This window comes from Penicillium psychrosexuale, assembly GCF_028828465.1.
Source record: "Penicillium psychrosexuale strain IBT 29551 chromosome Unknown utg000002l, whole genome shotgun sequence".
Lineage (NCBI taxonomy): Eukaryota > Fungi > Ascomycota > Eurotiomycetes > Eurotiales > Aspergillaceae > Penicillium > Penicillium psychrosexuale.
This window is the reverse complement of record NW_026643187.1, coordinates 5,508,084-5,535,420: the sequence shown is the minus strand read 5'-3', so window position 1 is coordinate 5,535,420 and position 27,337 is coordinate 5,508,084. Positions and strand designations below refer to the sequence as shown.

At 49.2% G+C, this 27,337-nt stretch overlaps 9 protein-coding genes across 9 annotated transcripts; 6 read left to right on the top strand and 3 right to left on the bottom strand.

Moving 5' to 3' along the window:
- Window positions 1-361: 361 nt before the first annotated feature.
- Window positions 362-2,594, top strand: N7518_003248 (PPN1 endopolyphosphatase family protein; the record flags this gene model as incomplete). The annotated part of the gene is given in 5 exon segments (XM_057184175.1): window positions 362-501; window positions 521-1,731; window positions 1,778-2,373; window positions 2,398-2,507; window positions 2,558-2,594. 5 exon segments carry the CDS (start codon window positions 362-364, stop codon window positions 2,592-2,594), a joined length of 2,094 nt encoding a protein of 697 aa, XP_057045625.1.
- Window positions 2,595-6,298: 3,704 nt separating this feature from the next.
- N7518_003247 (uncharacterized protein) lies at window positions 6,299-7,193 on the bottom strand (the record flags this gene model as incomplete). Its single annotated transcript, XM_057184174.1, has 4 exons — window positions 6,299-6,432; window positions 6,497-6,644; window positions 6,838-6,954; window positions 7,038-7,193. 4 exons carry the CDS (start codon window positions 7,191-7,193, stop codon window positions 6,299-6,301), a joined length of 555 nt encoding a protein of 184 aa, XP_057045624.1.
- A 1,368-nt stretch (window positions 7,194-8,561) lies between these two features.
- Window positions 8,562-12,257, top strand: N7518_003246 (uncharacterized protein; the record flags this gene model as incomplete). The annotated part of the gene is made up of 2 exons (XM_057184173.1): window positions 8,562-10,132; window positions 10,289-12,257. 2 exons carry the CDS (start codon window positions 8,562-8,564, stop codon window positions 12,255-12,257), a joined length of 3,540 nt encoding a protein of 1,179 aa, XP_057045623.1.
- Window positions 12,258-13,209: 952 nt separating this feature from the next.
- On the top strand, window positions 13,210-13,878 carry N7518_003245 (MARVEL domain-containing protein; the record flags this gene model as incomplete). The annotated part of the gene is made up of 3 exons (XM_057184172.1): window positions 13,210-13,251; window positions 13,338-13,604; window positions 13,666-13,878. The coding sequence occupies 3 exons, from the start codon at window positions 13,210-13,212 to the stop codon at window positions 13,876-13,878; spliced, it is 522 nt and encodes a 173-aa protein (XP_057045622.1).
- A 929-nt stretch (window positions 13,879-14,807) lies between these two features.
- On the top strand, window positions 14,808-15,631 carry N7518_003244 (AP-1 complex subunit sigma; the record flags this gene model as incomplete). The annotated part of the gene is made up of 5 exons (XM_057184171.1): window positions 14,808-14,818; window positions 14,871-14,904; window positions 14,975-15,092; window positions 15,169-15,443; window positions 15,599-15,631. 5 exons carry the CDS (start codon window positions 14,808-14,810, stop codon window positions 15,629-15,631), a joined length of 471 nt encoding a protein of 156 aa, XP_057045621.1.
- Window positions 15,632-16,249: 618 nt separating this feature from the next.
- On the top strand, window positions 16,250-17,306 carry N7518_003243 (RNA polymerase III-inhibiting protein MAF1; the record flags this gene model as incomplete). Its single annotated transcript, XM_057184170.1, has 2 exons — window positions 16,250-16,255; window positions 16,320-17,306. The coding sequence occupies 2 exons, from the start codon at window positions 16,250-16,252 to the stop codon at window positions 17,304-17,306; spliced, it is 993 nt and encodes a 330-aa protein (XP_057045620.1).
- A 1,111-nt stretch (window positions 17,307-18,417) lies between these two features.
- Window positions 18,418-20,498, top strand: N7518_003242 (uncharacterized protein; the record flags this gene model as incomplete). Its single annotated transcript, XM_057184169.1, has 3 exons — window positions 18,418-18,474; window positions 18,540-19,244; window positions 19,296-20,498. The coding sequence occupies 3 exons, from the start codon at window positions 18,418-18,420 to the stop codon at window positions 20,496-20,498; spliced, it is 1,965 nt and encodes a 654-aa protein (XP_057045619.1).
- A 199-nt stretch (window positions 20,499-20,697) lies between these two features.
- N7518_003241 (endoplasmic reticulum-Golgi intermediate compartment family protein) lies at window positions 20,698-21,980 on the bottom strand (the record flags this gene model as incomplete). Its single annotated transcript, XM_057184168.1, has 3 exons — window positions 20,698-21,209; window positions 21,263-21,841; window positions 21,893-21,980. The coding sequence occupies 3 exons, from the start codon at window positions 21,978-21,980 to the stop codon at window positions 20,698-20,700; spliced, it is 1,179 nt and encodes a 392-aa protein (XP_057045618.1).
- A 609-nt stretch (window positions 21,981-22,589) lies between these two features.
- Window positions 22,590-26,849, bottom strand: N7518_003240 (putative protein kinase; the record flags this gene model as incomplete). Its single annotated transcript, XM_057184167.1, has 3 exons — window positions 22,590-26,466; window positions 26,528-26,708; window positions 26,759-26,849. 3 exons carry the CDS (start codon window positions 26,847-26,849, stop codon window positions 22,590-22,592), a joined length of 4,149 nt encoding a protein of 1,382 aa, XP_057045617.1.
- Window positions 26,850-27,337: the final 488 nt, after the last annotated feature.

Here is a 27,337-nt window from a genome sequence, read left to right as displayed (position 1 = left end):
ATAGCGTGTTCAGACTCAACACAATTTAATATTTGTACGATGTGCAATTGACTTGCAATTGAACATATAGTAAAGCTTCGACTGCCTAGCATCCAGCTAATATACTACATTAGGGCTTAGGTGTAATAAAGAGCAATTAGAGGAATTCCACATCCAGGAACTAGGATGAATCAAGCAATGCCGTGTAGATCGCTGCGCCACGGGAAAGGGGACGGATGAATCCCATAGGTATAGACCACCACGTGCATCGGACCTGCGATTATGTTGCACATCAGTACACAAGTATGTAAATATGTAAATACCTCTTTTCTTCCTTGCTTATCTCTCATTCTCCTCTGTTTTATCTCATTCGCCTGCATCAATGGCGCACTCGGGTCTATCCAAGATAGCCCTGGCCGTGCTGGGGACTACATCTCTAATCTTGAACCTTGCTTCTGCTGTCTCACTCCCTGGTGACGCATCTTATGTGGCTGCTGCTGGGTTTCCGACCTCTGCATTCTCGTATGGTTACTGCTGATAGTCTGGTGGGCTCAGACATATATGCTAATGCCAATGCAAGATCCTACTATGTTTCCCCGGCTCAGCCAACCCAACAACCCCAGCCGATTATCTACGATCCAGTGTTGGATCTCACCTTTCCCTATGAACTGACGGATCCCGACAACATCCCGGACAATCAAGATGAGGTCTACTTCCCTATGCCGCGAACTCACATGTCTGCCAAGAAGAGGTATAGGCTGTTTCAAGAAGCACTATCCAATGTGACCAACATCATCAAGTCGAGTTCAGAAGACAATTGCACCAAATGCAAGAACGCTCTAGCCGCAGCGAAGCCTGCAGCATTGCATGCCCCGACTTTTGTTCCGAACGCCATGGTCAGCCTATGCAAGGCTTTTGGCTTCCATGCCAATGAGACGTGCGAGCAAGATTTCGCCACAAACACCTTTGGTGCGATCTGGACGCAGGTGCTGGCATATGCTGATGTAGAAGGATTGGATGGTGAATACATCTGCCATTCTCTCAGCAGCAAGTTTTGTAGTGCGCCAACTACCAGCCCGCTTGACACGACCAAGCTTTTTCCCAAGCCCAAGCCTGCAGATGCTCAGGTTCCCAAGGCAAGTGGCGAGCGGGTCAAGGTACTGCATCTGTCAGACTTCCATCTCGATGCCCGGTATGCCGTTAGTTCCGAGGCAAACTGCACGTCTAGCCTCTGCTGTCGGAGTGACAACTCCAACGACCTTTCCGAAGACAGCCCGCTGCTTTCGGCCTCTTCGTATGGCTCTTTCATGTGCGATACCCCATACGACTTGGGTCTTGCTGCTTTGCAAGCTGTTGGTCCTCTGACTGGGACTGGCAAAGGAAAACACGACGAGCACCTTGCATGGTCGATTTATACTGGCGATCTGGTATCGCATGATCCGGCATCCCAGATCTCCAAGGCATTGACCCAGTATACAGAGACCAGCATTAACGGCATGTTTAAGCACTATCTCTCTGGTCCTGTCTTTGCGGCACTTGGAAATCATGACACCAGTCCTGCAAATATCGACTCTCCTCACAACCTCCCTGGCCGTCTAGGAGAACAGCAAAGCTGGAATTACGAGCACCTGGCCGGACTGTGGCGCCACGAAGGCTGGATTAGTCGTGAGACCGCCGATGAAGCGAGAACGCATTATGGCGGATACTCCGTGAAGACGCACTACGGACTGCGCATTCTCGCATTCAACACAGGTATGTTATCATACCTCATTTAGTATTCACCCGCTCACTCTCCCAGACTTCTGGTACCGGACCAACTTCCTAACATTCATCAACACCACCAACCCCGACAACTCAGGCGTATTCTCCTGGATGATCGAAGAACTGCAAAAAGCCGAGGACGCCGGCGAGCGCGTCTGGATAATCGGCCACGTCCTCAGCGGCTGGGACGGAACCAACCCCCTCCCCAATCCAACCGATCTATTCTACCAGATCGTAGACCGCTACTCGCCACACGTAATCGCCAACGTCTTCTTCGGACACACCCATGAAGACCAATTCATGGTGTACTACGCCAACAACGGGACTGCGCAGAACGCCGATAACGCCCTCACCACCGGCTGGATCATGCCTAGCATAACACCCCTGACAAACCTCAACAGCGGTTTCCGTCTCTACGAAGTCGACACTGGCGACTTCAATATCTACGAAGCATACACCTTCTACAGTAATGTCTCGGAATTCCCGGCTCTGGAGCACACGGGTCCGACCTTTGAGATTGAATATTCTACCCGCGACGCGTACGGATCCGCAGCTGCGTGGGACGAGGACGCGCCGTTGAATGCAACTTTCTGGCATCGGGTTACTGAGGCTATGGAGAGGGATTTGGAGCTGGTTAGTTTGCATAATACTTATCAGGGGAAGAAGAGTGTTAAGAGTCCTACGTGCACTACTGCCGCGTGTCAGGAGGCTAAGGTCTGCTACATGCGTAGTGGTAGTGTTGCGTTGGGTAGCCAGTGTCCTCAAGGGTGAGTTTTATGAGTGGATGGGATATATGGATATATACTGACTTTTCTAGATATGGATCTGTGCAAAGTGCCTTTGGGGAGAGTTAGTTGGGGTTGTTGTTGTTGTGGGCTGGTGGTGGTCGGGCATAGGTGCTGGAGTTGAACTTTGATTTTATCCATTCAGGTAGTAGTATCTATTGCAATAGAAATACTTCCAAGGTTGGAATGGAATGGAACATACTATTATTTGGGCGACTAAGTATTATGCCATCGGGGCATAACCCTCATTGGCTAGAGTTGCCATGGAGCATATACATGTATAGTATGTATCAATCCAATGCACTTAGAGTATGTATATGGTAGGCAAGTTGATTCAATTCTAGAGGTAGAAATACAGTAGAAAATGAAGGTTCATCGGTCATGTCGATTCTGTCACTTCTGACCCAACGCAGCAGTGCCGAACTTGAACACCTACCCGTGATATGAGGCTCAGCAGTAGCAGACTGACTAGCGGTAGTAGAAAGAGCAAGATTCAACACATGAAGAGTAGTGTTACTTGCGTCCCGATTGCATAGCTTTGTAGGTGTTCTTGCCAAACCATGCAAATGAGTGTTCCAGTATGGGAGGCATATGAAAGTGCGGTCCATGCCCCGTTCCTTCCATGCCAAGAACGTGACGAGTCGAGTAGCACGCAACTGGGCATGCGATGAGCACGTGTATCCCGAGGAATGTCCGATAACGACTGACTCTCGGGTTTGTTGAGAGTCGTTTTCAACTGCTTCGAACTCACAAACTTGTTGAATGTAGCTTGAGACTTGGGCAACGGGATTGATTCTCAGGACATATGGTCAGATTAGACAATCCAGAGGCCAGCGCAATATGAGCGTCGGAAGTTTGCTTAAGCCAATCGTCTTGGCGCGTACCGCATCGAAAATCACAAAGTCACACTCATTGCCCTGGAAAGCCAAGATCGTTTGAATGGATAGACCAAGCCAGTTGTTGGCACATCTGTCCGCCTCTTTCAAATATCTCTCGGCCCTTTCGTGCTGCTAGCTAAAAGCAAGATAGGCTAGCGGGCGAGACGATTTAATATTGAAAGAGTCGAACAAACGTGCCAATAGCTGGCTTGATCTATCCATTCAAATGATCGAGACTTTCCAAGGCAGTGAATGTGACTTCGTGATTTTCGATGCGGTGCACGCCAAGACAATTGGTTTGTTGCGTTGAGTCGTAATATGACTGGGTAGATCCAGGAAAGCCATGGAAATGTTGTTTTCACTCTCATATCTTGGCGTGGCCTTGACATCCACTGCAAAGTAATTGCCTTCCTCGCATCCAGCCATTTCGTTCTCATGCCCTGCAATGGCCACATATCCAAGACCATGTTAGTTGTGGTCATTCCAGAAAGCGATGTTTGTTTCCGCTTTGGTATCTGGACGGTGTTCCTTTGGTGTGTAGTCAGGTTGGAACAAAGATGAAAACGCAGCCACGCTGGTCCAAGGATAGATGCGAATAGACAAAGGTATCGATGGTTGAGTTGAAAGAAAAAGGAAGATGGGTGGTGATGAAAGCGAAAGAAAGAATTTGTCAGGAACGTTTGTGGGCAAACAATGGTGGTGACCCTCAGGCACAGACAGTGTCGACGAGATAAGCGAGGTTATGCACCTTATTGAACAAAGAGTGCATTCTAACGAACAATCAGTATGAAGAAGAAAAGGAGAAGAAAAGAAAAGACCAACGATGAGCCGAGATGGTTTTGTGCGTCTCGTGTCAAACAACGCAAATGCAGATATACTCGCTTATGCTCGCTTAGTAGGAAGGAATGTTTGCTCCTCACACAGGCAAGAACGACCCATCGATCCTTCAGATCGTAACAAGCGATATGAAAGTAGAACTAGGATTGAGATGTCCGGCTAAGAAGCCTCAAGTAGACCCAATACTGACCACAGAAAATAGATATGTTGCAGTTACGCCCCAGGAGGCTTGATCCTGAGATGCGAATGAGAAGAAGAAGGATCAAGCCTCCTGGAGGGTGTAAATGAAAAGAAGACTGAGATGGTCTGGCTAGGAAGCCTATAGTCAACATATTTCTTGTGTGAGCCCTAGGATGCTTGATCCTAAGGTGCGAATGAGAGGATGAAGGATCAAGGGATGAGAGCTGATGACCGAAGAAGCCTAGGGGTGGAGGGTGGACGGGTATTTAATCAACCAGGCTCGCGTGTTAATCGCGCGTTGACTGATGACTTGAATATCCGTGTTCGTTTGATTGGTTTCTATATTGTACAGTAATCCGTATTACATTATCATTGAGTGCGAATATAGACGGGGTTATCCTATCCATTTTGTAGTTCCATATCCAGCGAATAGATTGGACATATATCTAGATGAGTTGAAAGTAAGTTCAAGTGAGTCTAGTAAAAGGAAGTGATATCGCATTAAAAGAGATACTATATGCAAGCATATGCTCCATAGTAACTCCATGGTAACTCCATAGTATTGAACCGGTTTTTCTTCTTTTTTCTATGTATAAAAGTCATATAATAATAGTATCAAAAGGCTCCAAAAAGCAGTATAGGATATACCAAAAAGACACCAAAAAAGACATAACAGTAATATAAATCCCATAGTAGACAACCGAATTGTGTCGGATAAAGATTGTAAGGTGCTATAGCGCATACAGTATAGGTATGGCATATAGAACTGAAAGCTATATCTGAGTCTGTTCTCTATCTTTTTACATAGATCAAGTAAAAGAAACTATTTTATCAAAGGTTAAGGGTTCCATAGCTCAGTTGGTTAGAGTGTGCTAATAACGCCAAAGTCGAGGGTTTGTTTACTTTTTTTGTTCTTATTCTCTAATCTAAATAGAAGCTTCATTCTTTTTAATTAGAATATAGAATTCAATCATCATTCGCGTCGAGGATCGCACGGACATTGAAAGGGCCTTCTCCGGCATCATCATGCTCGATACTTTCAACGAGGGCATGTATACCAGCAGGGTTTGAGGTTTCGGGATCAACCGGTTCTTCTTCATGTCGATCTAGCACTGTCGCGGGCTTACCCTTGCCGATCGCTGCGTTTCGTGGTGGAACCATCGTGATTGGTCGATTCCGTCTGGTTCAGGAATAAGGTTGTGGGGTTGAAGCTGGACCGGGACCAATCGCAATGATGGTCCGTACAGTCAGCTTCGGAGATCTGGGGAAGGGAATGACTCACGACCCCGAAAGGGAAGGAACGAGTCTCGACGAGTGCCGCTAAATCCTATAGGCCTGGCATCGTACTGCACTGTGATGTCTCCGGGGCGGGTACCTCGAAGATTGCTGCTGTGGCAGAGCTTATTCCGCAACGCGTACACCTTGATTGCCGACCTTGCCATAGGCTCGTCGATTCGAATCTCCTCCCTGTTGTTGGGTAGATTGATCGCCGTCGATTCCACACCCAGTTCTTAGAGTGTCGTACATATCAGAGTTCCGATCCTAAAACACAACGGGCTAATGTAACCAGTATTGACCGATTAAGGTACCCGCCGGCGGAGGGCCGATAACGCGTGGCTTTAACCTTTTTCGCCACTGATTCCTCGGCTCTTTGCATTCAGGTAAGAAACAGAAGTACAAATACCGTCGGCGAGGACGGTTGTCAGAAACGAACGTCAATGGTTTGTTGTCAATGTTCTATTATATCATTAATATAATACTCAACTCTAGCTTTTGCAATACTGACCTTTAGTTTCATGTAAGATCCACCCAAGGTACCGATAGTATTCTCTTTCTTTGATTCATCCAAGATAACACACCTCCATTGAGTTGGACTTTTCATTGGGCCAGGCATAGGTACAATCGCGATTGATCAGTCGCATCAGAGTTTGCGGGGGTCCCGCCTGGCAATGCTCCATCATCCTGGTCTTCTCCACCAACGTCAAGGTCGGCATCGAATGAGACGACAGAGTCTGGCAGACGCGTGTCGTAGCGAGATCCGACGTAGAACATTCCACACCATGCCAGCATAATCACCATACCGCAGAAGGAATTGGACTTGCCTGACCGTCTCTGCTGCATCACTCACTTCCACCCTTCGATCCGGCCCGCCATCATCTCCAAAGGATAGCTCATCGGGTGACCCCGATTCACGTCCAAAGGTTCGACCGATAGCCGTAATGACCTGGGTAAGTCCGTCAACTCGCGGAGCGAAGCTCCATCGGAAGTGGGACTTGACAACCTCGGTGCAGACGACGACGAATCACCAGCGGTAGCAAAGAACCCTATGTGACTGGGTTGATATAGGAAAGCCATGAGAATATTCTTTTCATTCTCATAAATTGGCGTGACCTTGATGTCGAGTGCAAAGTAATTACCTTGCTCGCATCCAGCCATTTCGCTCTCGTGTTCTTCAATGACCGCATATCGGCGACTTCAGCTATGTCAGACCGTAGCATATGCTCTCGGGATCCATGGTACATTTCGCCGTCTTCCTATAGTGACTATTAGTATTCAGGTCTGAGTGATATCCTTCTAACTGCTCTCAATATAGGGGAGGGATATCAATTAAACTTACTCTGCGAGTATCTTTCAGCTTGTGGAAGTGAGTCATAGAATTAACCACAACCTGCCCGACGAGGTATAGGATGTAAACGATCCCGGCAAGACTAACGGTGTTTGGCAGATCATGAACGTCCTTTATCCTGGTATTGGGCTTGCTTAGGTCCCCCATCTCTTGGGGATATAAATATAAAGAAGATTGAGATGGTCTGGCTAGGAAGCCTATAGACAACATACTTCTTGTAGTAAGCCCCAGGAGGCTTGATCCTGAGATGTGAATGAGAAGAGGAAGAAGGATCAAGCCTAGGGATGGAGGGGTATTTATACCACTGGAATCAGCCAGGCTCGCGCGTTGATCACGCATTGATCGCGCGTTGACTAATGACTTTAACATCCATGTTTGTTTACCTAATTTCTACCTAGATTGAACATATATTTAGGTGAGTTGAAAGTGAGTTAAAAGTGAGTTGAAAGTGAGTCTGAGAGGAAGTGATATACCATTAATTCAGTTCAGGAGAACGCGTGCATTTCTACCAAGATACTAAGTATAGGAAAGGAAAGAAAACTATCTGTTAGAGCCGACCAACAAGACTCGACAGCTCATTCGAACTGCGTACCAGCTACACCACAGATATAATTATTCCAATCCGCATCAAGAAATCTCCGAACCATTGCTTCTGGCACGCATTCGGTTCTTCACAAGCCGATACCACGAACCACGCCTACCAAGGGCATCAAACACGGGACTTCTTGATTCTCTAAACGGGCCCTTGAGACGAAGCGTCAGCCGAAGAAGGTAGTCAAGGGCTTCGTCCGCCTTATAGGCAAGCTACCGGCCGGTCTCACGGACGGCTTCACGGCATCCCCGACTACAGCGAATAGCGAAGGCCCGGCGCCGAAGACGCCGTCTTCAAAAATGTTGTTTCACACCTTCTCGTCAATTATTTTTACAGGCCGGGTATTCCTTAGTGACCCCCATGGTACTATAGAACGCGCAGAATAAATAGGGGTTAAGCTAAGTAAGATAGTTGAGAGCCTTACGATCGATCATTAGGCAGATAATGGTGCTGAATATTCCTCGGGCGCACTACTAAATGGTGACTCTCTTTTGTTGACAGCATCTATTAATGGTATGGAGAGCTAGCTCATCGACCGAATATTCAAACTGCTTACTCTTGTGCACTGCCACGTCAATGGCAAGTCTCAACGAGATGATTGGTTGAAAATTGGAGCCAGCTTTGAGGCTGTGAATTGTGTTGCATCTGCAGGCGCCAATCAGGTGTCCTTCTGCCTGCTGCCTCTCACCGATACCGACGACATTAGCCACCCCTGACTTTTTGACCTACCTTATATTCGCAGGTTGCCAAATCGAATCTATCGCTTCCACCTGCCGAATGCTAGGCCGCTGAATAACTCCCAACTCCTTGATTCTTTTAATCTCTATCACGTCTGCCCATACCATACGAGGATATACTGCGTATCTCCAAGCGATCAAGTATTTGAACGTTTGAGATAGCCCAAATAAGGCTCCTTGTCCTACATGGCTGAACTTGTGCCTCTCTCCCGCCATCCCGGAACACAAGATCCCACGGCAGCTCTTACACAAGCGTTGGAGGCATTTGAGAGTGTCCTCACGAAGGAGCAAAAGCAAGAGTTTCATATGAGCAACCAAAGCCCAGACATTTCTAGTGTTGTTACATTCGTGGCGGAGATTGATGCCAATAACAGTACTAAGACAAAGAGAAGCGTTGCAGTAAAGCTGTATAATTTTCTCGAATCGACGCAGAAGTTCACTTCCATCGTGGATACATTTGTCAGCTCTAATCCTCAAATCGCCGGTCTGATTTGGGGGGGTTTAAAAGTGGCTATCCTGTCAGCAAGCAATATCTCGTCCTATTTTGACAAGCTTACAAGCATGATCATGGCAATTGGCAAGTCTTGCCCAAAATACCAGGAATTTGGTCAGCTCTACCCGGGATGCACCGGTCTCCAGCGCGAGTTGTGCAATTATTATGCTATCATTGTTCGAATTTGCATTAGAACAATGGAGATATCGCGGCGGGCTCCAGTTTCCCAGATCTTCTCGTCTATTTTCAATCCTTTCGAATTCGAGTTCCAACCACTCCTAATTCAGCTCGAGCAAGCCGCAAAACATGTGCGTCTAGAGATTACATTAGCCGCGAACCAGGCGATCGAGGAAATGAGGAACCTTCTGCATTATGAAACCCAAAGGAACAGGTACTTCCGCCGGCGCGCATTGAACTTCCATGAGCAAAGTCAAAAGGAGTACACACAAGCCAACGGATGGCGCCTCAACAAGTTGAAAAGAGAAAACTCGAAATTGAGATCCACCATTAAAGATAATCTCTCAACCATCAATTTTGTGAAGCCATGGAAGCAGGCTTTAAGGCAGCGCGTTTCTTCTACGGCAGAGTGGCTTCAACAGGAAACCACCTTCTTTCGGTGGACGGATTCTCAAGATGGTGCCGTTCTCTGGTGTCCAGGTAAAATGGGCGTGGGAAAGACGACACTTATGTCCAATATAGTGGCATATCTATACAGATCACGGGAGCCCAATGATGTTATCTCATACAACATCTGCTGTGCCGAGGAAACGGCATCCCTATCGGCCAGAAGCCTGTTTGGAACAATCGCCCGTCAATTGCTAGATTCGCAAATTGATCTTGAAGACAATGCCAAGCTCCGAGAGCTCGAGAATACCAGCGGCTGTCTGGACACAGAAGACGTTATCGACTTGCTTCTTTCATACCTTGAGGGTAAGAAGCAGTATTTTTTGATTCTCGACGGGTTGGATGAATTTGATAGCGCCGAGATCAAAAAAGTGTCATCAGAACTAGCTCGGTTATGTAAAAGCCGTGAGAAAAGGTTCAAGCTGATCTGCGCCGGTCGGTACGAGCTTGAAGAGAAACTTTTCGGGGTTTTCAGACCTGACTTCACTATCCCAATCACAGGTGTAAACGTCGAGCTGGACATAGATCACTATATTTCGACTACCCTCGGTCGCTGTCTCGAGGAAGAAGATCTGAAATTAGGGGATCCTGGTCTAATAATCAGGATCTCCACGGCATTACGGGAGGGATCCAATGGCATGTAAGTGATGAAGCATTCAATTCCAATTTCCAACTTCTTTAATTCCCCTTGAAATTTTCCATAGATCACGGCCACAAACAGTTTTTTTTTTTATATTTTTTTCGCTGCCCTCCACAAATGAATACATATGCCATCGCTCACAGGAAAATTAAACAGGTTTCTCTGGACTCGTTTGTTCATCGAAGACCTCTGCGCCCAAAGTTGCGACAACGACATCATAAATGCCCTCAACAATCTTCCACGTGGCTTGTTGGAAATATTTGATCGCAGGATATCTCGGATTCACGATCTACAGACCAATAACAACGCGATCAAGGTGTTGCAATACTGCGGTGTCTTCAAAAAACCTTTGACTGTCATGGAGTATCGAGAAGCGCTGAGTCTTTCTCCCGGACAAGAGTCCATCGAACATGGGAAATTCCCCAGCGATATGAATCAAGTTTTCAGCGACTGTTGCGGCTTGGTGTATATTGACGAAGAAGAAGACACTGTCCATTACGTTCACCAAAGTGTCAAGCAATATCTGTTTACCGCCAACAGCGCACACTTAAGAGAATTCGACGTAGAAAAACTCGATCGACATCTCGGGTTTCTCTGCATGACCTACCTCGATTTTTCCGACTTCAAGCGTCAGTTGACGAGAGCCGACAAAAGCTCCAATACTCGACTAAACCCGATTCAGCTTGGCCTCTCGCGCATACATAGTCATAATGGTGCGACCAACAAAATAGCACTGAAACTGCTGTCTCGTCGTCATCAGCTGCAAGGCATTGGTGCTCGAGAACTTGAAAACAAAATTGAAGCGCTTCGCAATGAGTTCAAATCCCCGGGCCAAATCCCTGTACAACACAATGAATTCCATTTCCATGAATATGCCGAGACAAATTGGATCTACCACACAACGCTCATAAATCCTGTAGTGCACCAGAAGATATGGAAGCTCTTCTGCCGGTGCATGGAAGACGATGATATATCGGCACAAAAACCATGGGAGCCCATGCAGCGGGACCAAAAAGAACAAAGCCACAATTCAACCTCAGTTCAGGCAATGATTAGTTCCGGGCATCTTACGCTGCTGGTCTACATTATGCAACGTCAACCTCACAGTCTCACAGAGGAAGCAATGTGTGAAATCTTAAAGGGCTCCCCTATGAAATATCGCTTTCGCTTTACGCACTTGATCGTTGTAAGAGGAAGTTCCCTTGAGGTCTTGAAATATGCGGTGTTTTTTGCTGCTCAATCAGGTTGCATCTTTTCATTGAATCTTTCAATTCGAGCTGGAGCCGACGTGAATACTATTCTTGACGACTGTTCGGTGCTAGAAGCTGCAGCAGGTGGCGGCCATCTCAAAATTGTGGAGCGATTACTGAGCGAGAAAGCCGATTTTGCTAGACCGATTTCTTCACGCGGCAAAACATGTCTACATTTAGCAGCAGCTGGTGGCCATCTGGAGATCGTCGAGCGGTTGCTTATGGCGGCCGAGGAAATCAACTCGTTTGGGACTCATGACAAGGGAGGCATAGCACTTCTAGCCGCTGCAAAGAGAGGCCATTTGAAAATAGTAGAGCGACTGTTAGCAGCCCAGGCTGTTCATCATATTCCTGCACATAGGATGATCGGAGAAACAGCACTCCAAGGAGCAGCGGCACACGGTCACTTGGAAACAGTAAAGAAACTACTCGCAGCTGGGGCGGATTTTGGATATCAAGAAACAATGTCCTCGGCTCTTGAGGTAGCAGTGGAGGGTGGTCACTTGGAAATAGTGGAACGACTACTCGAAGCTCGGGCAAATGTTGAGAGAAGTGTGTCCTGGGAAGTCTGGGGGGCAAGAGCTTTCCAATTAGCAGTCATAGGTGGCTACTGGGAAATTGGGGAGAGGCTCCTCGCAGCCCGGGCAGAAGTCGCGGTGCCTGCGTCCGGATACGACAGAGGAAGAGCATTGCAGGCAGCAGCGGAGCGTGGCCACTTTGAAATGGTGAACGTGCTACTCACAGATCAGGTGAATTTCGACGCGCCTGCACCCGGAGAGATGATGGAAACGGCAATCACAGCAGCAACACGAAACGGACACTCTGTTGTCGCTGGGAAATTGAAGCAAGCTTTATTGTTGATTGAGCAGCTATAAGAAGACTCTCACGGAGACATAGAAAGTGGTTATTTTACGAAATCGAATTCGAGATTGTTTTTTCTTTCTTTTTCGGCTTCTCTCACTAAAAACCTTTCAACTACTACCAAATTCTAAATTATTAAATAAGATCTATATAAAAGTATATAGGGTAGTGTCGGATAAAGATGTAAGGTCATAGCGTGTAGATATGGCATAGAATTGAAAGATACACTGAGTGTGTTCTCTATCTTTTTATATACAAAGTAGAATAAACTACCAATACGGGTTAAAGTGTGCTAATAACGCCAAGGAGGGTTGGTTTCTCTTTTACTTTTTATTTGAATAGAAACTTCATTCTTTTTATTCAAATTAGAACTCAATCGTAGAATTCAATCATCTCAGCCTTATCGAGCCACTAATCGTAAAGATCGACATCGTCCAACAGCGCCGTTCCTAGAAATGCCAAGCCTGTAACTGTCAATGAGGGGAAACCCACAAAATGGAAATGGAACCTGAATCCCCGTCTCTTCCAGCAGAATCTTCAAAACTGGAATGGAAAAAAAAAAAAAGCAAGTGGATCAAAGAACAGCAATGGAGGCCTCATTCAAGGAAATCCTGAGCTAGTCGAGAATTCATCATCGACCAGAGTGCAACCACTCATGATTTCATCTCCAACATCCCACCACTGTACATGCAACCGAGTCCAATGAGGCCGCTGTATGCCGGATGCATGACGTATCGCCACCTTTAAGGTTTTGAAGATGTTGCTTTTCCATGTCATCACTGAGCTCCGGAACATCCGATTCATAACGTCGACGTTTTCCCAGAGCTTTTATATACTGCTGAATCGACCTATAGGCTTACTCTTTACTCGACTTCGCCATCCTATACCCCTCCAACCAGCCTGCCTCCTCGCGATCTAACGCGACAATCAGATTTAATCAACCTCGACCTAATCTAAATCTACAAAATGGGTCTCAGAGGTGTGCAGCTCGGTCTCAGAGCCTGGGAGGTGAGTGCAATTGCAATGCGACAGCAGCTAGAAGCTAGGAAGCTGTGAAGAACCCCCAAATTTAGTATAGTACTGACCTATTACAGTTCGTATTCTCCCTGCTCGTCATGGCCCTCGTCGGTAACATGATCGCTGAAGCTTTCGCCGGCAACCCAGCGACCGTAAACTACTCCATCTTTACATCGGTCTTCTCGATGTTCACGCTGTTCTACCTGGTCCCGGCCTCGTTCAACATCGACTGGTCCGGCCACCCACTCATCATGATCATCATCGACGCCCTGAACTGCATCTTCTTCTTCTGCGCTGCCATCGCGCTCGCGGCGAAGCTGGAGTGCCACTCTTGCACCAACCGCGTAAGTTGACTTGAATGGACTGCAAATATAAGAGATGAGAGCGAACGCTAACTCCCTCTAGGAATACCTTATCAACAATGAGATCACCAATGGCTCACACAACATGACCAAGCGTTGCCGTGAAGCCCAGGCCTCCGTTGCTTTCCTCTGGTTCGCCTGGGCCGGCTACATGGCCTCCGTCATTGTCTCCGCGTTCATGGCCCGTTCTTCTGCTGGCCCCTCGCGCCGTACTAGCCGTCGCGGCGGTGCCCGCCCCAACATGACCCAGGTTTAAATGGGTCTTTTGTCATGGAAGGCGGGCGTGCTTTACACTCGGCCTGAGGCTTAGTTGCTGTCGCTCGCCTTGTCGCGGTAATCTATCTACCTGGTAATTGATACTCTTGGATCATGGCTATAGGTATGGTTCTGGTTAATGGCGTTGAGTTGAGGGATGTCGGTATATGTTGAGGTGGTTGACGAGCTTAGGGCTCGGTCTTGGTTTTATGTCTTCCATGCTCATGCTCTCATGCCTGCAACGATTCGACGGAAACGCTGCCTCTTTAGTCTCTGCTCGATCATGAGAGGGATGTTCTGATACTTAATGTGCTACTACTTATTTCATTAATAATTATTTGTTTTTCATCGTCTTAAGGGTTTACCTGGCGTTGACTCTTATTTTATTTTATTCCTAAATGTAGCTGTCGGTGCTGTATGTCTGTATAGTTTAACATTCCTGGTTATTCAATTGTATTATTTACTTAATTCTCCAAGTCCTGCAACTCGGACATCCTTACAGTTACGTTCCTGGGCTCATCTATGTTGCATCCACAATTTTATAGATCACCCGCGAATATACATAAGGTCGCATAGCATGCACACATATAAACAAATAACAATAGCCCGATCGTATACTATGCAGTTATATTCTACTCCAAATCCGTGAATGAGGCTCTGATACTAGCTTTGCTAAGATGATGGTTCCAGAAACTCCGGCAGGCAAGGGTTGACTCATTCAAGGTCCGCGCGCAAGACACACGCAAAGCATATTATAACTTCTAGCAGAAACAACTATCCATCTTAAATCATTCCTATTGAATCTTCACGTTTAAATTGCTAAGCTAGGGCTTAGCGGGGCAAAACTCCCCTCCGCTCCACCCAAAGAATTTCTCCAGAGCTTCCGCCCCGACACTTTTCTCCATCCCTTCATTTCACAACGCCACCAATATGCCTATCCAGTGAGACCGCCCTTCAGTCAGCTTCTATTTGCGACCGCTGACCCGTCATTAGCTACCTGATTCTGCTCTCCCGACAGGGCAAAGTGGTATGCCTCGTCACCAACCCAACTACTTAACACCTGGCCGAAGCCGCCCCAACTAACAACGATTCCCTAGCGCCTCGCCAAGTGGTTCACCACCCTCTCTCCCAAGGAAAAGGCCAAGATCATCAAAGATGTAACTCAGCTGGTGCTGTCCCGCCGGACGCGGATGTGCAATTTCCTGGAATACAAAGGTGGCTATCCCCGACCCGACCCCTACCCCCTATCGCCGACAAGCTGGAATTGGACTAACATGGACTCCATCACTAGACTCGAAAGTCGTCTACCGTCGCTACGCTTCGCTCTTCTTCATCGCTGGCTGTGCCTCGACCGATAATGAGCTGATCACCCTCGAGGTGGTGCACCGCTACGTCGAGCAGATGGACAAGTACTACGGCAATGTCTGCGAGCTGGACATCATCTTCAACTTCCAGAAAGCATACTTTATTCTCGATGAGTTATTGATTGCAGGGGAGATGCAGGAGACCAGCAAGAAGAATGTTCTTCGCTGTATCAGCCAGCAGGACAGTTTGGAAGATATGGAGGTGAGTTAACATGTCTTTTTATTTCCATTCATGGGTATTGTTTGGCACTTTCAAAGAAAAGAACCAAGAACGGTGCTGCTGGCTATATTTGGGCTCTTTATCTCCCCCCTTTGTCCAGCCATGGCCAAGTTTCAGCCGGGCTAATTATTCCCCAGGTTGAGGAAGATGTGGTCACCAAGATCATGTAACGCAGCAAGCAGGATTCTTGCTCCTTTTTTTATTTGCGGGCGTACATAGGAGTTTTTCACATTCACCATACTAATCAATACAACTCGTTTCCCCCAGGCTTCGGAAGATATAACACGCAATTTGGATGAGGTTGGACTGTGAATTGGCCTGAATGGGCCTGTTGGCCTATGAAGTTGCCCTTTCCATGGTTGGACTGCTCGTGAGGTCAGTGCGGGTTCCTACTGGGCCACGCCTGCCCACACGTGACTGTTTTCGGAATCCCTCCCCTCTCAGATCATCCCCGGACAGGCCCATCCCCTCTTGCTTCATCATCTCTTTGTATACTCCTCATTTGGCATTGGCGTTGACTTGCTATAAGACTGGCGATCAGCCCAGTGTAGTTCGTGTCCCCCTTATCCCAACCCTCTTTGCCGTTATCGCCCATCTACATCATCGGATATCCACCTTCGGTTCAATCACCCGTTGCGGTAACACCACTTTCCCTCGTCTTATCTCTCTCTCTCTCTCAGACCTCAGAAGAGAGACCTGAGTCATTCTTTTCGAACAGCAGACTGTGACAGGTCATCTCAAGCTCCTTATCGGCTTATCTGGATATACTACCCCGGTTTAACCTCACGATGAAGGTATGCCTCACGGTCGCAACCCAACGTGTCTTTCTATCAGTTTACTCACTCTCTCGTGATATAGTTCCTCCCACTTCCAGACTTCGAGGACGTGACCAGTTCTCTGAATTTCGATACGACCGACTGCCATATCGTCGGCGGCTGTGACATTTACACCACCAAGGCGGCACGCTCTGATCGGAAACTCTACAACCATATCGAACAGTCGCTCGAGGCTCAATATGAATCAGTCCTTCGTTTTTCGGCTTCACTTTCACCTCCTAATGCACACGATGCCGCCGAGGCCCTCAATCTGTCGCGTTCCAGCCCGTTCGGACCCCTGAGCGACCATTCGAGTCGACGGACCTTCGCCTATCTGATCGCTACCCTGAACGCAAGTCACCCGGATTATGACTTCTCACACGTCCTACGCCCCACTGATTTCCGACGCGAACGGAATTTGAAACGCGTCATGAACACAGTCGACTCAACGCTGCTCAACCTGCGACCGCGCGAGAACATCAACTTGTCTCCGGCATCCCCTGCGACGCTTTCTGGATCATACACAGCAGGATCATCTTCTGCCTGGGGCCCTCGGGTGTGGAAAACGATAGATGAACACATGTCTCTCAAGGAGTGCTCGATCTACTCATATTCACCGGAGGAGGACCCATCCGATGCCGATGACGGAGCTATCTGGAGTCTACATTTCTTCTTCTTCAACCCGATTCGCAAGCGCGTTTGTTACATCTTCCTACGCGCGATTCCTATACTCAGCCACACCCCAGACGAGATGGCGACTACGCCTACCGGGAAGCGGACCTACGACGACGGATACCTCACACCGGATCTCAGCTCCAGCAAGCGTGCCAAGTTTTGGTTTGGAGAACGCGCTAGATCGAACCTTATCTCCAGTGACAGTGATGATGAGATGGATCGCCCGCCGAAGACGATTCGGACGACCGATGACTACGACACTTATGTGATTAGTGACGACGAGGAGAATATGCCAACCAACCGTCGGGGAGTCCGCGCGATGAGTGAGGAAATTGCGGACTCGATGGAGGTCTAGATATATCAAATGACTTGGCTTTATGCTTTTGCTTTTGTTCGTTTCTTGTTTATCTTCTTATGGCCCCGTTGATCGGGTATGATATTTCTAGCTGGCGGTGTTGGGTAAATGTTTCTTTCTTTGTTTTGAATGGCGCGATTCCTTTTTGCATTGTCCTTTTGTTCACGAGGGGATATTAACATAATGCCCCTCCACTTTCTGTGACTTACTGTCTAATATCACTATGTCTATGTTTGGATTTTGCTGTCTTATGGAGATTTATCAATGTTAGGAAGTAAGCCTTTTTGTTTCTTATTGACTCCTAGCATTCGTTTGAAAGCTGTCACTGACAGTAAAGAGTCATCCATATGCCATGACCAGCACTGAAGCCCAGGAACCACACCATCCGATGTCAACCCTACAGACTCCTCCCTGATTTGTTCGAAAGGAACAAGACTAAGGGCGTCCAGACCTCTCCTCGCTTCGCTGCCGACACGCGGATTAATTGCAACGCCCGATGGAAATACGGGAGGAGGCCCGTTGTTGGGTTTGTTGACCACCACGACCAGGACATACGTAATTCCAGACCATATCTCGATCAACCTCAAGATATGACATGACGGTCTTCCGGCGACAGGGCTCCTCCATAGCGCATGGCAAAAGGCTTCAAATGGCTCTTCCACGCTTGAACTCTCTCTGAGGCTGTTTCCCATATCACATCGTTCTTGTCAAGTAAACAAGCTGCATTGACTCTGAATCTCCGATCGATACTCTTACCAACTCCTCGTGGATAATTTTCTGAAATAATCCCATCTTGAATAACTAGCAAATTACTCACTCGCTCCAAGTCTATCAATATATTGTCAGTTAGTTTGGAGCTGGGGAAGGATCTGTTAGCTATTGCTATGTAGGCTTGTATTTTATTGATCTTACCTTGTAATATACAATCAGAAATAATAGTACAGTGGCTCTAAGTAATTATCTAGCGCATCGACCTCTAGTTCGTACTTATACGTCTCATTTGGGCATATAGATCAGACACGTGGTCCGTGCATTGGAGAGCTGTCCATTCTCTCCCTTCCACTTCATCAACTTCCATTTGAATAAATTCATACAATTCATAAGATTCATCATGGCCGACGACGCAGAGCGCATCAAAGCCGAGAAGCTGGCCGCAGCCAAGAAAAGGGTAATTCCTCGCGAGCGACGACAGATGGCGTTGTTTTGGTCGCTAACTTGACTGTTGTTCTTTAGGTTGCCCAGCTCCAAAAGAAAAAGAAGGCCAAGAAGGCTACCACCGGAGCTGACACGCCCAAGGACGCAGATGTCCCCGCAGAGACAGAACCTGCTGAAGATGCCCCGAGCCCAGAAACACCGCAGGCAGACACCCCCGCGGAGGAGAAAGATGAGCCGGTCGCGCAACCCGAGGCCACAGCCTCTGAACAACCAGAGGAACTAGAAGACTCAAATTCGCAACTTGCTGTTGATACAAACATCGAGTCTCCTACCGAACCGATGCCTCCAGCGCCCACATCTCCTGGTCCAGACGCCGAGCCGCTGCCAGTCCGGCTCGATACACCGCGCGGCAACCACGGCCGACATGCCTCACTGTCAATCCAGTCTAAGATGCGCTCGTCTTCATTCCGCAAGACCTCCGTCTCACATGGAAGCGTCTCCCCCTCTCCATCTTCTGCTACGCTCAAGTCCCCTTCACAATCATTACCGCCTCTAACCGGGGACGGGGAGTCGGTTCATGAAGTGTTCCGCAAACAGTCTACTAAGATTGAGGAGCTTGAGAAGGAAAATAAACGCTTGGAGAAGGATCTCTCGGAAGCAACTCTGCGCTGGCGCAAGACTGAGGAGCAAGTGGAGGATCTGCGGGATGCGAGTGTTGATTCCGTCGGGTTGAGGGAGCAATTGAAGACAGCAGAGGAGAAGGTTGCAAGCATTGAGTCGTTGGTATGATATCTTATTTCCCGTGGTAGCCATATTTGCTAACCTGTCGAATAGAAGGAGGAAATTGCTTCTCTTCAGCGACAGAACTCACAGCTCCAGACCCGGTCACATCGAAACACAACTACAACAGAGTCACCGCCAGCCGACCTTGTTCTTCAGCTCGAGTCCAAGTCAGCCACTATTGAATCTATGGAGTTGGAGATCTCGAATCTCCGCGCCCAGGTCGCCTCCCAAACGTCCTCTAACGATGCACACGAGTCTCAGGTCGCAGCGCTAGAGGAGAAAGTTTCAAAGACACAATCAGCACTAGATAAATCTCAGCGTGAAGTGGCAGACATCAAGCAGGCATTGACGCGGGCCTCTGAGAAAGCAGTCAAGGAAGGCGTTGACAAGACATCTACCGAAACGCTGATCAAGAACCTCCAACGTGAGATCGAGGAGTATAAGAACGAAAAGAGCGAATCGGAAAAGAAAATCGAGACGCTCGACAAGAAACTCCAGGCAATAGGCAATCTTCACAAAGAAACCGAAGCCCGGCACCAAACACGGTTACGCGAGAGCGAGAAATCCGACAAAGAAATCGCTGTTATGCGGAAAAAGATCGCCAGCATCGAAAACGAGAATCTGCGTCTACGCGAAGAGAGCGATCGGATTCGAACTCGCCAGACCAGTGGAGGCGCAGACGATGAAGCCCTAGACGAGCTCGAGGACGAAGAACGCCAGCGTCTTGAGCGGCGAATCCGCGAGCTGGAAGGCGAGGTCTTCGATCTGCGCCGCGGCGTGTGGCAAGAGAAGCGCCAGGAGATGGAGTACTACCCGGATGATGGACCTAGCGCTGTCTCCGGTGACGCAGCCAATGCATTCGACGACGTCGATCTCGTCGGTGGACGACCCGACCATGCCCGTCGCCGCAGCATGGCCCAGCAGCAGCAGCACTCCTCCTTTTCCACAGTACTTTCTAGCGGCTTTGCTGCCTTTACTGGAGTTGGTGGAAACCGCGCTCAAACTTCATCCCCTCATCCCCCTGGTACCCGTGGAAGTCTCGAGCTTGTTTCCGAAGAAAACCTCGATGACGAATTCGATGAAGATGCATTCGCGCGTGCGCTGGCTGAGGAGGAAGCCCGCAAGCGTGTTGAATGGATGCGCGATATCAAGAGCAAGCTGCGTGACTGGAACGGCTGGCGTCTAGATCTGGTCGATAGCCGTGCCGGTGCAGAGGGTGCTGGCGTAGGCATGGGGGAGATATTTGAGGTTTAGTTTGCATGCATCATGTATGCGGGAATCGGGATGTACGATCAATTACTAGTTATATACCAGGTCGAGCTCAACTTCCGAGTTGGCCAATGAACTTCGATGCAAAGAGTGAACTCCTGATGCAATTGACGTAGGATATATGATGGAACACGATATAATAAGACACGGAAAACATTCGAAATGAAACAAAACCAAAATAACCTCAATCCATAGAAGACTTGCCCGTCAAATACCCCTCCGACGACCTATTCTTCCTCCGACCCCAGACCTCCCTAGCCCAACTAGAAATCTGATAAAGCCAGCCACCAGTAACCAGCACACCAGAAATAGTGTTAATAACCCTCACCACCAGCGACAAAAACCCGGCCCTCTCCTCGCTGACCAGCAACAAGATCGGCTCAATGCTATACTTGAAAAAGATACCCGGCACAACCATCGGCGACTCAGGGAGCACGGTGGACTGACTCGTCGCCGCGTACTGGTTCGTGAAGACCGTGTTGCGTCCGTGCCGCGCGGCCGCCGTCTGCGGCGAGCGCGTGTACGCGTCCAGCGCGCCCTTCCCGCGACTGTACAGCGTCGGCACGATCGAGAGGAAGTACTGGAACTTGTAGTAGTGCTCCTCGCTCTCGGCGATGGTCTTATCGAGGGGATTCTGCAGGGTCGGGTAGTGCGGGCCGAAGGAGAGCTCGGTGATCATGTGGGAGAAGTTGAATGCTGATAGCTGTTAGCGTTGTTATAGATGGGTTGTGACAAAGTAAAACACATACACGAGTGATCCAGATGCGGCGCGTTCTCGCGATACCCGTGCCCACGAGCCGTGATATGGAAGTCACCCTGCACCTTATTCCCCTCGAGGCTGCCGTAGATGCGACAAGAGTCCGGGAGGATACCGCGGCGCATACGCGGGCCCTTGGCGAACTTGCGGCGCGGGTTATGGCGCACTTCGCCGAGGACGTGGCCGACATGGGCGTCGGCTTCTTGCTCGGCGAGACGGTCTGATTCTTCGTGGGAGAGGGTCTGGTATTCGTGGGCGCCGGCGTTGCGCTTTTGCATCCACAGGAGCCAGTTTGTGTCGTCGCGTTTGAGGAGCTCGCCGGCTAGGATGCGGTCGCCGGCTGCGTCTTGGATGTTTACGCGAAGCTGGTCGCAGGGCATGTGGACGACTATGTCGAGGTTGAGCTGGAGCTCGTGCGAGACGCCCTTTTCAACGCTGAAGTGGTAGTTTTCTGTGCCGCGCCACCAGGTTTTTAACTCCGACCAGCTGAAGATCGTGCATATGATGAGGATTAGGACGGTCCATTGGCCGCCGCTGCGTGTTGGGGTTGTGTAGGAGGCTTTTGTTTTGGCTGGTGGAGGTCGGTTAGCTTTTGTTTAGCTTGAATCTCGAGGGTACTCACGAAAGGCGTCGAAGGTCTTCAGGGCAGCCAGACCAGGCTTGCCACCGAAGGAATCTTCGTCCAGGCCCTTAGATTCGAAGCCATTCATTGCGAATCAATTACCCATAAAGGCCAAAGTTGTTGTAGAAGTGGAGTAACTAAGATAAGGCGATGAGGCCAAGTAGCCCGATTGCCCAGTGGGGATAATGCCAGTACAACAACGTACATTCAACAGTTGTATATCGTATCTTTATATTATTCAGTCTCTTATTTATAGAAGTTGTAAAACTAAAAATCACATGGTCATTAATTCAGCATAGACGCCACTTGACAACGTTAAATCGCTCTACCCATGAGCAACACATAAACTCTTAAGAAATGCAATAAGAGGTAACAATGTACAAGGGACCACACATGGCCCTGAATGGGGTTCATCAAGTATAACAAAAACGAAGGAAATGCATAAGCAAGAGCAAAACATAAGGTATAAGCGAACACTCAGGTCATCAGAGGCGCAATGCAAATGCAGGAACAAGGGGGTATAACATGAATGCATCTCAAGGAACAAAATGCTAACATGACAACCACCCGATGCAAGGATGAGAACGTAAAAACAAGGATTAGTATTACAGCGCATTCAGAACAAAAAATCGTGCAAGATCATTTCCTCTAGCGGCTGGTCAGCATCCCATCTCTGGCCCCGGTTCAGGTTGCTGGCCTAACTCACCAGGCTGGTCGCAGCCGCCGCAGTAGCGAGGTCGGGCTTCCCGCTGATATTCCGCGCCGAAACGCGAGGGAGCGCGGACCCGACAGTAGAGTTGCTGGACCCTCGCTTGCCGGGGCTGGACGGAATGCCATTCACGGTCGAGTGTCGCTTGACGCTAGACTTGACCGGGGAATTGGCCGAGGCATCGCGGGTGCGCATGAACCCGCTCTTCAGAGTTGTGCCTGGAGGATCTGGGAGAGGACGAGGCCCGGACGTGACACCTCGCTTGGGGGGCGAGTTTGATGCATACATCCTGGGCCGGGGCGCCTTGGCACCAGTGAGGAATTCGTGTTTCAATGCGTCATGGGGCGAGAGTCGACGAGCAGGATCCCAGCGGAGGCAGCGAGTGATGAAGTCAAGGAAGGCTTCATCGTCACATTTCAAGGCCTGTCGGAGCTCCTTGGAACTTGGACGACGTCGGCGGCCTTTGGATGAAACTGTCAAACGCGGCTTGCCGAGGGAATCAAAGAACAACTTCTTGCGTGAGCTCTTCTCAATGAGATGCTTTTCCGGAGGACCAAAGACCTCCATGATGCAAGCAAGCTGTTCTTGCTCATTCTCGCCTGGGAAAATGGGATAGCCGGTGAAGAGCTCAGCCAAAATGCAACCTAAACTCCACATGTCTATCGGCATGCCATACGACATTCCGAGGATGACCTCGGGCGAACGGTAGAAGCGACTTTGGATATAAGTATAGACCTTTTCATTCTCAAAGCAACTCGAACCAAAGTCGATGACTCGAATTTCAGAGTTCAATGGGTGAACGAGAAGGATGTTTTCGGGCTTCAAGTCACAGTGAATGACCTTCTTCGCGTGCAACAGCACAAGACTGCTCAGCATCTGTTTGGTGAAAACACGGATCAGCTTCAACGAGAAGCCCCGGAATTCATGGGCCTTGATGAATTCATAAAGATTCATGCCGAGGAGTTCGGTCGAGATACATAGATGACCACGGAAATAGAAGCTTTGGGTGAAGTTGACCACGCTATGCTTCCCATGAGGATCCCATTCCTTCAGTTTCTGTAGGAGGTTGACCTCAATCAGGGCTTGTTGGTGGAATCGCTTCTTGTTGCGGATGATTTTAATCGCAACCAGAGCTCCAGTCTTGTGATCGACGCATCGCACAACCTGGCCAAAACTACCTTTACCCAGGACATCAACAACTTCGTACCGGTAAGCCAGATGGTCGCCGACGACGATGTTATAATCACCACGGTCATCATCGTAACCGAAGTTCGCTGCACTGGAGTGAAGATCTCCAACATGTTTCTTGGCGGTCTGAGTACCGCAGAAGTAAATATCGCGATAATCGATGATCTCACCGCGTTCAAAGATGTTGAGCGCGGCCATCTTCAAGGCCTGGGCGGGACTGACACGATCCTTTGGTCCAGCCTTGCGCCGCAAGTCGTCTAGCACCCGCGCCGCCTTTTCAAAGTCTTTGCGTTTGGCCCCAAGTCGCTTCATCTCTTCGTCTGCAATAACCACATCTGGATCAACAGTGCTGTCGGTAGACCGGGGGGCAGCGGCAACACTAGATCTAGCATGATTGATCATCTTATGAACAGGAGAGATGTACGAGCTCTGCACACGTCTAGAGCGGTCGCTTTCAACCGACTCATTGGAAGGAGTTGGCTCCAAGGCGAGACTTTTCTCGCTGCTGACACTTGGTTTCCGAGTCGTCGGATTTGTGGTATTTGAGATAGAAGACTGGCGGCGAAGAGTGAGATATGATGGCTTGGGATTAGGGCTCGTCGAGTTGACAGAAGAAAGGTTACTCCATGTTGCAGAGGCTGGAAGTTTGGGCGGCGGCATAGCATTGTACTTGGCTGGATCAGCATCGAATTCTGGCTTGTGGGGCTTCGAGTTGCTGCGAAGCCGCGCCACCTTGAGCCGATCTCGAAGAGAGGTGCTGGACGCAGCGACAGTTACACTCTCAGGCTCCGAAGGTGTCGATATCTGGCTGAGCCGTTCCGGGGCAGGAGTGATAATGGCAGTTTGAGTTTGAGGCCGTGGACCATTCAACTTGTGTGCTTGCGTTCGATTCGAGTAGTCGGCGCTGATCTGTTGGCGGAGATGGTTGAGCTCAGCACCGCTCTTAGGCAGCGTGTATGAGGCATAAGGAGAAATGTTCCGAGCTGCGCTTGGCGTGTCAAATGACTCAAACGCGCTGGTACTGCTAGAAGCTCGAAACACGGTTGAGCTGACGGCAAAGTGAGAGGTGCTGCTTCGTGCCTGAGTGAGGGGCAGTTGGTCGTCTTCATCACGGTACCAGAAATTCGCCTTGGATGCTGTCATCGGAGTACTGGGCGTCTTTGAAATCACTTGTTTGGAGGGGGTGTGAGCTCTGTGCTCCTCGTCCCTGTCCTTAAGTGCCTCGATTTTGGCTGCCATGGGTGTGCCCAGAGGCAACAAGTTCAGCGGGGGCAACTTCAAGGGCTGCAAACCCTTTCGTCCTCCCACAATATTAGTAGTTCGTGTTCGTGAATCAGGGGTTTTCGCTTCTACAGGGTCAACCTTGTCGACTTGGGCTATGAAATGCACTTCGGAGTCTGAATCTTTCAAAATGTTCAAATCCACAGGAATACTTGATTTCCTAGGCGTGGGGAAGACAGGTGCATCCATTTCACTTTTGGGCGACTCGTAGGCCTTGGGGATCGCTGGAACCGGTGGTACCTCTTCCCCGTTGGGATTCCCTTCTGTGCGTGGCTTGGGAGTCGGAAGTCGAGAGGAAGATAGATTTTGGGACAGCCGGTTTTGAAGAGAGCCCGCAGAAGGTCGCACCGAGTTATAGCTGGTGCTTGAAGAAGCAGACAGCCCCGAACTGTACGACTTACGATTTGGGTCAGGCGTGGTTCGGTTCGAGGAAGGTGTGACGCTTTTCCTCGGAATTTGAGAGGGAGATTGAGTGGATGATATAGGGCAGATGGGAAGAGGTTCTGTCTGGGTGGGAGGCGTATTTGGCATTGGAGGAGCAGGAGGCGCAATCGACATTCGCTTCAGTCGTCGTGCGTCAGTGGGACTGATCGTCCGAGCACCAAGTCCTGTGGCATGTGGCGGCATAACAGAAGCCCGCTTAGAGGCAGAGGAAGGAGTCGCTACGGCGGCAGAAGAGTTTCTTACCGGGCTCCGCACAGCATTGGTGGAATTTGATCGTGTGTGGTCAATGTTCCCAGAGGGTGTGAGAAACGGCCCACGAGGTTCCCTTGGGCTGGGCTGGAATGACTTTGCCTTGAGGTTTCGAGCAGCTCTAGCATCAGACTCTGGAAGTCGAGGGCGAAGGTGATTATTTGCCGCCGCGGTGTCGGTACTGATTTTGCGGGCACTTAGGCTGGCGCGTCTGGCCGAAGCATTGGTAGGCGCAAATGCCCCAGAGCTGATAGATTTGCGCGGACCCCTTGGAGCAGCTCCGGCAGACGGCTGGGCTATACTCTGGCGGCGGGCGCGGGTGTTGGCAGAGGATGCCGTGAGCCCTGCCACGGCATTCGGACCATTCGGACGTTGCACTTCGCTCTTTCGTCGAGCGGAAGCACCCCGTGCATGTTCCGATACATTGGCCGCGTACGTGTGGCTTTCCCAGGGGTTTGCCGGAGGACCTGTTTGACGATTCTCACCCGAACTGCTCCCGGGCATGGGAAAGTTGTTCAAGCTAGGCTCACCCATGATGCTGTTATGGAAATCATCAAAGTTGACCGGCGTTAGTAAGTCCATGTTGTCTGCATGATTGGAATCAGCCTTTGCCAGGTTGCCCACACTCGTAGATCGAAGGTTGAAGCTTTTGGTCGAATCCATCGTGGAATCAACAGACGAGTTATTAGAATGAAGGTATGGACTAGGTTTGCTAGATATCGAATTAGTTCAAGAGTCAATTACGAGAGCTGAACTAGACATACCTCCATCGGGAACCGTCTTGGGGCCGTGGGCCCTGAGGAACCCTATCACGAATTGACAGCCTTCTCCTATTTATCCCACCCGTGCGCGGACCGGCGACCCCATTCGATGTGTCAAAATGGGTATTCGAGGGGAAGTGCGTGGAAGCCGACTTCTGCAGGAGCCTGCGGGCCGGAGCCTCTGCTATTTCATGTTAGTATCTAGCTGCACCTTCCCGACATCTCAACTCTTACCTCCGGAGCCCGAATCATCATGTGAGGGATTGTGTGATTGTGCTTCGGTCCGTACTTGACCCCTCCCCGGTGTTTGCGGCTTTGTTGGCATTGTTTAAGCTCCCGCGTCTCTCAAGTAAAGTCGGAAAAGGAGACTGGACCGTGCCAGAGAGGCGATCGCAATTGCATTCAGGAGAAGTGCGAGGTCTCAACCAGGAGATACTTGAGCACCGTCGCGCGACTCTTGAAAACAGTTACCGTTCCATTGCGAGTTGTGAAAGAGCAATAAGGGCCAAGAGGTTCTCTTTGATAAATAATTTTGGAGGGAAGCAGGGTTGCTGGGGCAAGTCCACTAGGGCGGTAACTAGAGGGAAAAAGTTGGGGGGGAAGGTGGATTTTATAGGGCACCTGGTCCACAAAGAGAATTTTGGATGAAATCGAAGTGGGATGTGAAGAATCACATATAAAACACATGTATATCTGAAAAAAAATCAAGTATAAGAAAGAATCAAAGAGACCAACTTGTTCTTCTTCGTGAACTATCGTACCTCGAGGTTCCCCTGATACACACGGGATTATGTCAGCCTCTTTCCCGGCAAA